At 43.7% G+C, this 13159-nt stretch overlaps 1 protein-coding gene across 4 annotated transcripts in view; it reads left to right on the top strand.

Annotated features, from left to right (window-relative positions):
- Positions 1-10300, top strand: part of LRRCC1 (leucine rich repeat and coiled-coil centrosomal protein 1) — a 56721-nt gene extending 46421 nt beyond the window's left edge. For 2 of the 4 annotated variants that reach the window (XM_059723926.1, XM_014610194.3), the window contains exons 16-19: positions 959-1167; positions 2037-2174; positions 3552-3687; positions 9923-10300. In XM_059723926.1, coding sequence (XP_059579909.1) covers positions 959-1167; positions 2037-2174; positions 3552-3687; positions 9923-10045 — 606 coding nt within the window. In that variant the 3' untranslated portion in view covers positions 10046-10300. Of the gene's footprint in view, positions 1-958; positions 1168-2036; positions 2175-3551; positions 3688-8708; positions 8933-9922 lie in introns of those variants that run through there. The other 2 variants (XR_009460686.1, XM_059723927.1) reach the window with 2 other exon arrangements.
- Positions 10301-13159: the final 2859 nt, after the last annotated feature.

Genomic DNA, 13159 nt, shown 5'->3' with positions numbered 1-13159 from the left:
TCCCCCCGTTACCTGAGGTTCTGACGGTGGTCCCAGGCCATAAGCCCCTGCTGGAGCTGCCAGCTGGGGGGACGGGGCCAGGCAGGCCCTGCTGTTGTGGGAGCTCTCAAGGGCTTCCCCTGGGTCCTACTGCCCTTGGTTCCTGTCATCTTTGACAGGAACCAAGGACAGATAAATTTTAATTTTCTAAATTTTTTTAGGGGCTCCACAGGCCTGATAGAATGGCCTCACAGGCCAGATCCAGCCCATGGGCTGTATTTTGCCCACCCCTAACCTATATCCAATACATCTCTTCATGTTTGCTGACATTAGTGCACGGCAATGCCATTACTCACCACAAGTTGACCAATGCATACCTCTGTTATTACAGTTTAAGCATGTGTAACCCTTGGCAAAGCACCAGGTGCCCCAGTTGGAAAACCAGTGCTCTAGTGTAAACTCATTACCTTGTGTCCTTTAGTAGCATGAGAGAACAAATATTCTCTGTCCTCTTTGGTAACTAATAATAATTATTCTTTATATATATTGTCTGTTAATTTAAAGTAGCAGAGTTTAAACTTTTTAATATTGAGCTTTTATTACAATCTTTCCATCAAAGATTGTAACTGATTTATTAATCTGGTTCAGGGGTGCTCAACCTTGGGCCACAGGCCAAACATGGCCATGGGAGGAATTGGGCACTGCCTATCTAGCCTGCCAGCCAATAACCAGGCCACTAGTCTGGCCGCTTTGAGCACCAGTGGTCTAGTTAAAATTGCTTCTTAAACAAAGCAAACTATAAAGTTGTGAATTTAAATAATTGAATCTTATTTGAAAGAACACAATTGGGTGCCTTAATCAGTTAGTGCTTTTTTATGGGTTGTTTTTTTTAATGAGTAAGTCATATAAAGTAACAACATAATTACAAGACAGTTTTATATTGAAAAAATAAATATGTATTGTCTTTAAATCTTTAAAGCGTTTGCAGGAAAGAGATGAACAGATCAGAACACAGCGTCAAGAAAATGCTGAAATCCAAAAGACTTTTCAGGTACAATTGGATGAAAGAGCTGCACAATTGGAAGAGCTACTGGAAAAATTAGACAGGCAAAATGAAAGAAAAGAGGAATTAAACCAACTTCTGGAAGAAAAAGAAGTAGAACTTGAAGATGTTAGGAAAATGTACAGGTGCTGTATGGAATTAAGAATGTAATGAAATATTGTGCAATATATTAAAAATTAATGTAAGTAGAAGTGCACCGATACATCAGTCCCATATCAGATTGGTACCGATATAAGGAAAATTGCCAGTATCATCAATCAGCTTTTTTTTGACTGATGTGGCTGATAATGTCACCAATAAATGCGTGCACAGCCGCAGCGCAGCACACAGGCAGTCAGGAGTACAGCCCAGCACCGTGGCAACAGCTAGGTCCAGCTGGTAAGTCTGTTGTGTGGGAAAGGGCATGGGGAGGGGCAGTTTGAGGCCCCAGTGGTGAGGGATGGAATGGGGCTGGGGCAGGAGCAGGCACTGCACAGCCAGGGTGGGACGCAGGACAGAGCCATGAGCAGCTTGTCTGTCTGCGGGGCACAGGGAGGGAGTGGCGGCTCCCATTGCTGTACACATCCTAGGAGGGCATGGGGGCCACATGCCCCTGGATTTCCACCCTGGCTGTGCAGCGCCTGCCTCAGCCCCACTCCCTCACCGTGGAGGCCTCAGTCTGCCCCTCACGCCCCTTCCCTCTCCCTTTGCCCCACAACAGACTTACCAGCCGAATGCTCCTTTCCAAGCTGCCCAGCTGCATATTAGCAGTCAGATCAGTATTGGCCAATTTGGCTTGTTAAAATCAGCCATGGGTATCGGCCCAAAAAATCTGTATCAGTGCACCCTTAAATGTAAGGCTTCTTACTGGTTGGGGAGGAGTACTCGGTTAGTTTATAATTTAAAATTGGGAAAAGTGTAGGCAAAATAGAAGTATTATACCCTCATTTGTTTAGAGAGAGAGGTACAGTAGGGGAATCTGTACTCACTCTTACTATGTACATTTTACTTTCAGCACAATGAATAAGAAGTGGCAAGACAAAGGAGAATTATTAAGCCAGCTGGAGATGCAAGTAAAACAAATGAAAGAAAACTTTGATATCAAGGAAAAGAAGCTGATTGAAGAGAGAAACAAAAGTCTTCAGACTCAGAAGTACAAACAGATCATTAGTTGTTGTTTTTGTGGGTTTGCTAAATTGATTCATATTCCACCATATAAGACTGCAAAAATTCTGGTTACACAGTACCTAATGATATTCTAGGTACTTTCTCTGGGCCCAATATTACAAATATTTAGGTGTACAATTAGTTCTTATTCATGGAAGAATGGCCTACTTTTATGAAAGAAGTCTGTATTATCTGTCCCTCAACTTTTAACTGAATTTTCTGTTTATTTGAAGATTTTAAGTTTCCTTACCAATAGTCACAGTGCTCTTACACTGGAGTCTATATTGAAGACCCTATATCTCTCTTGTCACATTGGGCTCCTATAGATCTGAACAGGCTCCTATAGAACCTGCTCCGATGTACTGGAAATCCAGCACATTGGAGCAGACTTGATTAATTGAGTCCACTGGAGCATGGAAACTGACACGATCCAGCAGCCTTCCATGTCACGTGGCTCAGCATGCTGAAAAAATGGCAACAGGGTACTTTGAAATAAAGCATGTTCAATGAGCTTTTTAGTTCAAAGCTCCCTGCCACCATTTTTTCCAGTGTGGGGACACTGATGCATGTGACTCATGGGCACTTTTAATTAGCACAGCTCACTAATTAAAGTGCCCACGCTGCATCCCAGAGCATATATAAAAATGCCCTTTGAAATTAAATAAAGGGGCATACACTTTATAGGTATAGGAAGTCCACTTGGCACAAATTTGTTGCAAGTTTAGAATGAGTGTGCATCTGTGTATTCTTGCATTGTTTCAATATAATTAAGGTTGTCAGCATTCAAGTTGCCTCTTAATGCCTAGTACATGCAAGGAAATGAAATAAGTTTAGGAGGTAAGCAATACTGAACCAGTATAGCCTGTTTGAGGTTGCAGACCTCCAGCACTGTAAGTTTGCAGTGGACATGTGTAAAGTACCTAAAATAAGGTTTCTCACTGTCTGTAGTTGCACATTCTAATTTTATACAGAGAGATCTTGGGAATGACAATGTCCACAAAGAATAAGGATCTACTATAAGGTTAGCTGTTGGGAGGGATCACCAAGGATCATTGAGTCAAGTATGGACAGCTAACATAGTTCTTTCAGTAAAAGCAGATGGTTGAAAGCACTAAGGGTTAGCTGCCTTAGCACAGGTAAGCATGAAACCTATTGCTTTAATCAGTGATTAAATGTGCCAACTAGGACAATGTTGCTGTTACCAGAAATTCAGAACATATCTTCTGAAGCTAAGAATTAAAACTAATTTTTTTCTCTAGATTCCTGTTATTAAGGGCGTGATAGAAAGTTATATGCACATTTAAAAATAATGGTAATATATATTTGACTCTCTTAAAAATGAGTCTCTTTTTTTTTTTTTTAGAGTTGCAATGGAAAAGCTTCGTTCAATGGATGATGCCTTTAGAAGGCAGCTTGAATCAACACTAGCAGTTCATCAAGCAGAACTAGCGCGACTGGCAAATGAAAATCAAAGACAAATTGAAGCAGCAAATGAAAAGGTAATATACCTTAGTAAAAGGTTATTCTGTCATAAAATCTGTAGTTTCACTCATACTAAAGCTATTACTGACACTTAAAATTAATCTTTGCCCCATAGAATCATGAAAAGTTAGAGTTGGAAGGAACCTCAGGAGGTCATCTAGTCGAACCCCCTGCTCCAAGCAGGACTATCCCCAACTAGATCGTCCCAGCCAAAAGTGCAGAACTTTGCACTTGTCCTTGTTGAACCTCATGAGATTCCTTTGGCCCAATTCTCCAATTTGTGTAGGTTACTCTGAATCCTAGCTCTACACACCAGTGTATCTACTACTACCTCCAGCTTGATGTCATCTGCAAATTTGCTGTGGGTGCACTGTGCCATCTTCCAGATCAATGTCTTAATCAATTAACTAAACCAGCCCCAGAACCAACCCCTGGGGCACTCCGCTTGATACTGGCTGCCAACTAGACCTCAAGTCATTGATTTAATACTCTCTGAGCCCAATGCTCCAGCTAAATTTTATCTACCTTGCAGTCCGTTCATCCAGCCCATACTTCCTTAGCTTGCTTGGGAGAATGTTGTGGGAGACCATATCAAAAAAGCCTTGCTAAAATCAGGGTACACCACATCCACTGGTCTCCCTGTATCCACAGAGCTTGTCACCTTGTCATAGAAGGCAATCAGGTTGGTCAGGCATGACTTGCCCCTAGTAAATCTAAGCTGACTGTTCCTAATCATCTTTTTCTCTATCAAGTGCTTAGAAATGGCTTTTTTAAGGATCTGCTCTATGATTTTTCCAGGGATTGAGGTGAGGCTGACCTGTTCGTAGTTCCCTGGATCCTCCTTTTTCCCTTTCTTAAATATGGGCACTATTTGCCCTTTTCCGATCATCTGGGACCTCTCTTGATAGCCATGAGTTTTCAAAGTCACCTCCAAGGAGGATTATTCTGCACCGGTCCGGTCATGCAGGGAGCATACCAGGAAAGCCAAGGCTGCAACTGAACTCCAACTAGCTTCGAGCATCAAGGACAATAAAAAGTCCTTTTTCAGATATGTGGGGAGCCGGAGGAAAAGCAGGGGCAACATTGGACCCCTGCTGAACCAGATGGGGCAACTGACGCCCAGGAAAAAGCCAACCTATTAAATGGGTACTTTGCAACGGTCTTTCATCAGTCCGATGGGACGCCCATGCCCACTACTAGGGAAGTCCGGTTGAGGGTGATCCCCTGCCCTCCATTAATGCTGACCTCGTGAAGGAACATCTTGAGAAGCTGGATACCTTCAAGTCAGCCGGCCCTGACAATCTACACCCCAGGGTACTCAAGGAGCTGGTGAGCATCATAGCCCAGCCTCTAGCACGGATCTTTGAAAACTCTTGGCGCTCTGGTGTAGAGCCCGAAGACCGGCAGAAGGCCAATGTGGTGCCTATCTTCAAGAAAGGGAGGAAAGTGGATCCCGCTAACTATAGGCCCATCAGCCTGACTTCTATCCCGGGGAAGATGTTAGAAAAGAGGCCATCCTTAATGGACTGGCCGACGCCAACACCTTAAGGGATAGCCAGCACGGGTTTGTTGCGGGTAGATCTTGCTTGACCAATCTCATTTCCTTCTACGACCAGGTGACCTATCACCTGGACAAGGGAGAAAAGATTGATGTCATATATCTTGACTTCAAAAAAGCCTTCGATCTTGTATCCCGTGATCACCTCTTGGTGAAACTGGCCAATTATCGCCTTGGGTCCACCACGATCCACTGGCTGGAAAATTGGCTCTCTGGTCGGACCCAGAGGGTAGTAATTGATGGAAGTCACTCATCATGGTGTCCTGTGACCAGTGGGGTCCCCCAAGGCTCTGTCCTTGGACCCATATTGTTCAACATCTTCATTAATGATGTGGACACGAGTCAGAAGCAGACTGGCCAAGTTCGCCGATGACACCAAACTTTGGGGCAAAGCATCCACACCAGAAGACAAGCGGGTGATCCAGGCTGATCTGGACAGGCTCAGCAAGTGGGCGGATGAGAATCTGATGGTGTTCAACGCTGATAAATGCAAGGTTCTCCACCTTGGCAAGAAAAACCCGCAGCATCCTTATAGGCTCGGCAGTGCTATGTTGGCTAACACTATGGAAGAAAGAGACTTGGGGGTCATCGTTGACCACAAGATGAACATGAGCCTGCAGTGCGATGCTGCGGCTAGTAAAGCGACCACAATGCTGGCTTGCATCCATAGATGCTTCTCAAGCAAATCCCGGGACGTCATTCTCCCCTTGTACTTGGCCTTGGTGAGACCACAGCTGGAGTACTGCGTCCAGTTTTGGGCTGCACAATTCAAAAAGGATGTGGAGAAGCTTGAGAGAGTCCAGAGAAGAGCCACGCGCATGATCAGAGGTCAGGGAAGCAGACCCTACGATGACAGGCTGAGAGCCCTGGGGCTCTTTAGCCTGGAAAAGCGCAGGCTCAGGGGTGATCTGATGGCCACCTATAAGTTTATTAGGGGTGACCGCCAGTATCTGGGGGAACGTTTGTTCACCAGAGCACCCCAAGGGATGACGACTAGGTCGAACGGTCATAAACTACTACAAGACCGTTTCAGGCTGGACATAAGGAAGGATTTCTTTACTGTCCGAGCCCCCAAGGTCTGGAACAGCCTGCCACCGGAGGTGGTTCAAGTGCCTACATTGAACACCTTCAAGAGCAACTGGATGCTCATCATGCTGGGATCCTATGACCCCAGCTGACTTGGCTGGACTTGATGATCTTCCGAGGTCCCTTCCAGCCCTAATGTCTATGAAATCTATGAAAGATGATGGAGAAGGCTCTGCAGTCACATCAGCCAACTTCCTCAGCACCCTCAGGTGCATCCCATCCGGCCCCACGGATTTGTACACATCCAGCTTTTCTAAATAATCCCTAACCTGTTTCCCCACTGAGGGCTGCTCACCTCTTCAACACAAACTGTGTTGCCTTGTGCAGTAGTCTGGGCGCTGACCGTGCCTGTGAAGACAGGTGAAGGTGGCATTGAGCACTTCAGCCTTTTCTGTATCCTGTGTCACAAGGTTGCCTCCCCCTTTCAGTAAGGGATCCACAGTTTTCTGATCCTCCTCTTGCTACTGACATACCTGTATAAACCATCTCATTACCCTTCTCATCCCTTGCTAGCTGCAACTCCAATTGCACTTTGGCCTTCCTGATTTCATCCCTGCATGCTCAAGCACCACTCTTATTTTCTTCCCTATTTATTTGTCCAAGTTTCCACTTCTTATAAGCTTTCTTTTTGTGGTGTAGTTTACTGAAGAGTTCCCTGCTAAGCCAAGCTGGTCTTCTGCGATACTTGCTAGTCTTCCTGTGCATCTGGATGTTTTGTTCCTGCACTCTCAGTAAGGCTTCTTTGAAGTACAGCCAACTTTCCTGGACTCCTCTTCCCTTCCAACTGGCTTCCCAGGGGATCCTACCAATGAGTTCATTTAGTGATTCAGAGTCTGCTTTTCTGAAGTCCAGGGTACTCTGCTGCTCTCCATCCTTCCTTGCCTCAGGATCCTGAACTGTAGCATCTTGTGGTCACTGCTGCTCAAGTTGCCCACCAACTCTGCTTCTACATTCCCCACCAATTCATTCCTGTTTGTGGGCAGCAGGTCAAGAAGAGCATGGCCCCTAGTTGGTTGCTTCAGCACTTGCACCAGGAAGTTGTCCCCAACACTCTCCAAAAACGTCCTGGATTTCCTGTGTACTGCTGTATTGCCCTCGCATCAGATGTCAGGGTGATTGAAGGCTCCCTTGAGAACTAGGGCCTGTGTTTGGGAAACTTCCACTAGCTGTTTAAAGAAAGACTCATCCACCGCTTCCTCCTGGTCTGGTGGTCTATAGCAGACCCCCACCATGACATCACCCTTTTTTGTTTCCCCTCTGACCCTGACCCAGGGGTTCCCAACAGGCCTATCTCCAGTTTCATACTGGACCTTTGAGCAATCATATGGCTCATTTATATAAAATGCAACTCCTCTTCCTCTTTTCCCCTGCCTGTCCTACCTGTACGGCTTATACTGATCCATGACAGTGCTTCAGTCACGCGAGCTCCCACCAAGTCTCTGTTATTCCAGATTTCCACTTCTTCCTGCTTGTTTCCCAGGTTCCGTGCATTTATGTACAGGCACCTGAGGTAACTAGTGGACTGTCCTGATTTCTCAGGAAGTATGAGAGCACCTCCCTTGTTTTCCCCTCCTACTTGTTTTTCCTCCAGGTCGCCCGCTTCCCCACTTACCTCAGGGTTTTGGTCTCCATCCCCCAGTGAACCTAGTTTAAAGCCCTCCTCTCTAGATTAGCGAGCCTGGCTGTGAAGACATTCTTTCCTCTCTCTGTCAGGTGGATCCCATCTCTTCCCAGCAATCCTTCTTGGAAAAACATCACTGGTTGAAGAAGCCAAAGCCTTGGTGGCGACACCATGTGCCCAGCCAGGTGTTGATTTGGAGGATGCACCTGCTCCTGCTCGGGCCCTTTCCCTTGACTGGAAGGATTGATGGGAACACAACCTGAGCCCCAGATCCCCTCACCCTTGCACCCAGAGCTCCGTAGTCACTTTTGATACACTCAGGGTCTCCCCTGGCAGTATCATTGGTGCCCACATGAACGAGCAACATGGGGTAGTAGTCAGAGGGCTGGATGAGCCTTGATAGTCCCTCCGTAACACCTGGGCTCTGAGTAAGCAGCAGATTTCCCAAGACAGCAGTCTGGGTCGGCAGATGGCTCCCTCCATCCCCTGCAGAAGGGAGTTTCCAACCACCACCACCTGTCGCTGCTTCTTGGTGGGAGTTGTCTTGGTCCTTCCCACGTTGGTGAGGCCTGGCCTGTCTTCCTCCACCAATGGAACATGCTCCTTCCTAGCTGTTGCTAGGGCTGCATATCTGTTCTCCAGACAAACCACTGTAAGTGGAACTGAAGATCTCTGCTTGCTGCCAGAAGTCACAAGCCTCCAGCTTCCGCCCTATTGGGTGTCCATGTCCTCTCTCTTCTCTAGTGCTGCCTCTGGCATTTCTTCCTTCACAGTCCCAGAGGTCTCCTCCAACATCAAATCAATGAATTCGTCATGGTGGAGGATACTTCAGAGCCTTGCCATCTCCTCCTGTAGTTCTCTTTTCTGTTTCCTGAGAGACACCACCAGAAGGCACCGCTCACACCACAGGCACTCTCTGCCCTGGCCATCACTGGAAGGAGCCTACAAGCCACAGTCCCCACAGCACCAGACCTGGACCTGGGTGGAAGCATTAATGGTGAGCAGTCCTGCCTGGACAGAAACCTCACAGGTGCAAGCAGAGACAGTGGCTCTAGCATTGCTATGTCCTCCAGCCATTTCCCTGGGTTTCTTAATCTGCTTTCTCTCTCTTACTGCTTTTCTTCCAAGCACACCTTCCCTAGTGAACTCACCTGGAAGCTGGCCTCTCTATTGCTCCTGGGCCCCAAAGGGTTCCTTTTCCTCCTGCTTCCTCACACCAGGTGGAAAGGCTTGCCCCTCAAGAAAAGAGTGGATGGTGGGGAGGCACAAACTGGCCTGTGAACTGCCTGCAAACTGCTTACCCTGTTTTCATCCCCCATAATAGGCTCCTTTAAAAAAAACACAGTTAATAGACAAAGTCTGTCTATACATATAAACAAGTAAAGTAAAATGGCGTGGTATGTAGTCATTAGCCAGTGCATGGACTTCCTTATTTATCAGAAACTAGCATAATGATGATAAGATAGTTTATCTAAGAGTGGAGTGCATCTTTTTAACTTTTATTATTCTTAGGGTTTTTTTTTTATTGTTCGTTACTGGATTGTTTCTTTTTAAGTGTGAAAACATGTTCTTAATTGATAACATCCTACCTAGTTTTGCATTTGTCTTTTCATCTACCAAGGAATGAGAATTACTTGTAACATCATTGTTTAACAAAACTTTCTACTACTGAATATACTACCAGATATAGTGTATCCATTGTGTAAGTATATGATGACATATCACCTATAGATTATTGTTCTCTTAGCCCAGAACTTTTTTATTCCATTTTTTCCTTATTTATCTTCATAAAAAGACTGTGAAAATGTATTATTATATAGCCAAATAGCTGTATAACAGTGCATGTGCCTAACAAATTGCTGTTTGTCAGAACTAATACTAAATGTAGGTTTTTTCCTGTTTTTTTCAGTCTAAAAATAGGCCGAGATCATGTCTTAGTATTCTAAAGAAGACTAAAGATTTTTGTTTACCTTTAAATATATTTCAGGTTTACCAAGTTGAAGAGGAAATGCGTCATCTCCTGCAAGAAACTGCAAACAATAAAAAGTCTATGGAAGAGAAAATAAGACGACTGACAAGTGCACTTAGTGACATTCAGCAAGGCCTTTGAAATATGTGATACCTTTCATTTGACAATCATGATCCTCTTCTTACTATAAAAGGAATTGCAAGAAAATATATACAGCAATAGAGATAATATATTTATTTTATATAATTGTTTTTAGTTTTCTATTTTTGCAGTTTTCTATGAAATGGTTATTCCTAGGGAAAATTGTTATTATGTAATTTATATTTTGAATGTTCATGGATCAGGTTTATTAAGGATTGTACAGTATTTTCATAATAAATAATTACATCAGTTGTATCTGTTTGTAGGAATTATTTAAAACTAAATTATCAACCAAATGATTAGAGGTCTAGAAAAACTGGTTTTTGAAAAAAGGTTGAAAAAACGGGTTACTTAGTTAGGAAAAGAGACAAGTAAGGTGAGATTTGTTAAAGCCTTCAAATATATGAATGGTGGTTATAACTAGGATAATGATAAATTATTCTCTGTAGAGGATAAAATGAGAAGTAATGGTCTTAAGCCATAACAAGGAAAAATTAGATTGAATAATAGGAAAAAAATTCTTACTGTGGGAATGGTTAAGCATTGGATTAGATTACTTAATGAGGCTATAGAATTTCCATCCTGGATCTTTAAAGAGCGGGTTAGACAAGAATGGTTGAGATGGAGATGATCCTGCCTAGAGCAGGACTAGATGACCTCTGGAGGTCTTTTCCACGCCTATTTTTTCTATGTTTCTATCAAAGAAATAAATTAAAACTAATCTAGAGCTAGAAAGTACTATGTAAAAGAATTCAGAAACAGGGTTTCATCTAGGGTGGTAGTTTTTTTCACTGTTTACAACACCAGTCACTGTGCTATAGAATGGTTTTTCTTTGCTAGAATATGAAAGGTTCAATTACTGTATGTATTAACAACATATGCAACTACTTTAGTAGTGTTGGTGTGATGTTGTAACTGAGGGTCCAGGAGATGCATGAGAAGCAAGGATTTTGTGGGCAGTATATTTTGAACTAACCGCCTGATTGGGATAGATTTAGACAAGGTTTTGAATACAGTTAGTCCACAAGGTGGAGCTATTTGCTTTTAAATTATTCCTTATCTAACAAGAAAACTGTTTAAATCTGAAGGCAGGCAGAGATCACTCTGCCCTGCCTTGTGCCTAAACCAAGAAGAAAGTGTTTCCCTTCTCCACCCTTGCCTATTCAGTAGGATTTCTTCCACACTTTCAGGATGTACTGTTGTGGAAAACATTTTGTATAGCACCAAAATCACACAAGTGACTAACTCTCATTTAAACCTTGAGCATTCTGAAAATATTAAAAAGAATACACGGCCTGCACACACACCAAATTTGCCATTTAAAATCTTTAGCCAATTCAGTTTCTCTTAGGATGTTTCTTATCCCCTGTTTTATCCTTGAGTGAGTTGTGGTCCTGGTGAATTTTGTGGTGTACTGTAAGAGTTTACATAAACCTTGTTGCAGGGGTTTAGGTTGTAGCCGTGTTGGTCTAAGGACATAGGCAGACAAGGTTCCTTGGGTGAATTTGATATCTTTTATTAGACCAACCCAAATGGTTGGAGAATAGTTATTAAGCAAGCTTTCGGGTTCAAAAACCCTTCATCAGGCTAAGGAAGCTTCAGCAGTTGGTGTGCGCTCTTCCTGGATGGAATGAAAAGTAAACAAGCCAGGGGCTGGGGTGGGCTGGGGGTCAGTTGCCAGGCAGATTGTAATGTATCAAAAATCCAATGTCTATGTTTAGTTGGTCTAATAAAAGATATCAAATTCACCCAAGGAACCTTGTCTGCCTATGTTTAGTCCTTGATCTCGAGTATCCAGCAGGTTGATGAAATGGAGCTCATAGGCTCATCTCTGGGAAGTGTTGTGTAAGTTTCCCTTGAGGATCAGGAGTGAGAGATTGGAGAGAGAGTGGCCCTCCTGTGAGAAATGTGCCCCCACTGGTAATTGGGTGTTTCTGTCTTTGATAGATTTCCGGTGTGCGTTCATTCTGGTACGCAGTTGTTGTCTGGTCTCTCCTACATATCTTCCATCAGGGCATTTGGTGCATTGGATGAGGTATACTACATTCTTGGAGGTGCAGCTGTAAGATCCTGGGATGCTGATGGCTCTGTTGTGGGGTGTAGTAATAGTGGAGGTGGTGGAGATGTGGGGGCAGGTTTTGCATTCCTTGTCATGGCACGGTCTGGATCCTTTTGGTGTGTTCTGGGCTTGAGGAAGTTTGCTTCTGGTGATGAGGTTGGCGAGGTTTGGTGCTTGTCTGAAGGCTAGGATGGGTGGCTCTGGGAAGATCTTCTTAAGAATAGGGTCTTTTTCTAATATGGGTTGCAATTTTTTGAGGATTTTCCGTACAGGTTCGAGGGATGGGTGATAGGTCATAACCAGCGGTGTGCAATTTGTGGGTGTTCTTCTTCTGTACTGCAGCAGTTCTTCACGTGGTATCCAGGTGGCTCTTTCAAACGTGCGATCTACCTCTCTGGAGGAGTGTCCTTGCTGGGTGAAAGCCTTTTTAAGATTGGTGAGGTGGCAATCCTGGGTGTTCTCTTCCGTACAGATGCGGTGGTAACAAGGGGAAATTTCATAATCTAATTATATTAATATGATTATTCTACTATAATTGTACCACTAATTGTGCAGTCATGTTTATTATAGAATAAGAATGCCAAAAGTGCTAATTTTTTTCCCCAACTAGACAAACCCTAACTCTCTGAGCTGTTGTTTGAGGCAGAACATGGGTATCAGCTGAAACTTAAGTGGCTAGTCAAGTTACTGACATCTTTAATTTTCCCAGTGGGCTTTCCACACTTCATACCAACCAGGGTCAGCTGTATTCATTAAATCTAAGTTCAGCTGTAATAGGGGCTCTAGTTTTAAAATAATTTTGTTCAAAATGTTCACCTGGTATGAGATTTTCTAGGTAAACTTGAGAATAACAGTGTGCTATGGCTGCCCTGTTGCAGCTCACATTTTTCCAGCTGAGCTGGATTCCTTTGCAGAACAACCCAGTCATATTAGACTCGAAGATAAGTCACAGTTTTTTCATTCTATGGATGTGTGTATAAGTTTTTATTTTTATATCCATCTAGACAGCAAAAATTGTTTCCCTTTTATTTAGTCTGTTTTATAGCATATTTTTG

This window comes from Alligator mississippiensis, chromosome 3 (assembly GCF_030867095.1).
Source record: "Alligator mississippiensis isolate rAllMis1 chromosome 3, rAllMis1, whole genome shotgun sequence".
NCBI classification, from domain to species: domain Eukaryota; kingdom Metazoa; phylum Chordata; order Crocodylia; family Alligatoridae; genus Alligator; species Alligator mississippiensis.
Note: the sequence above shows the minus strand (reverse complement) of the source record. Positions and strands in the feature narration are given on the sequence as shown.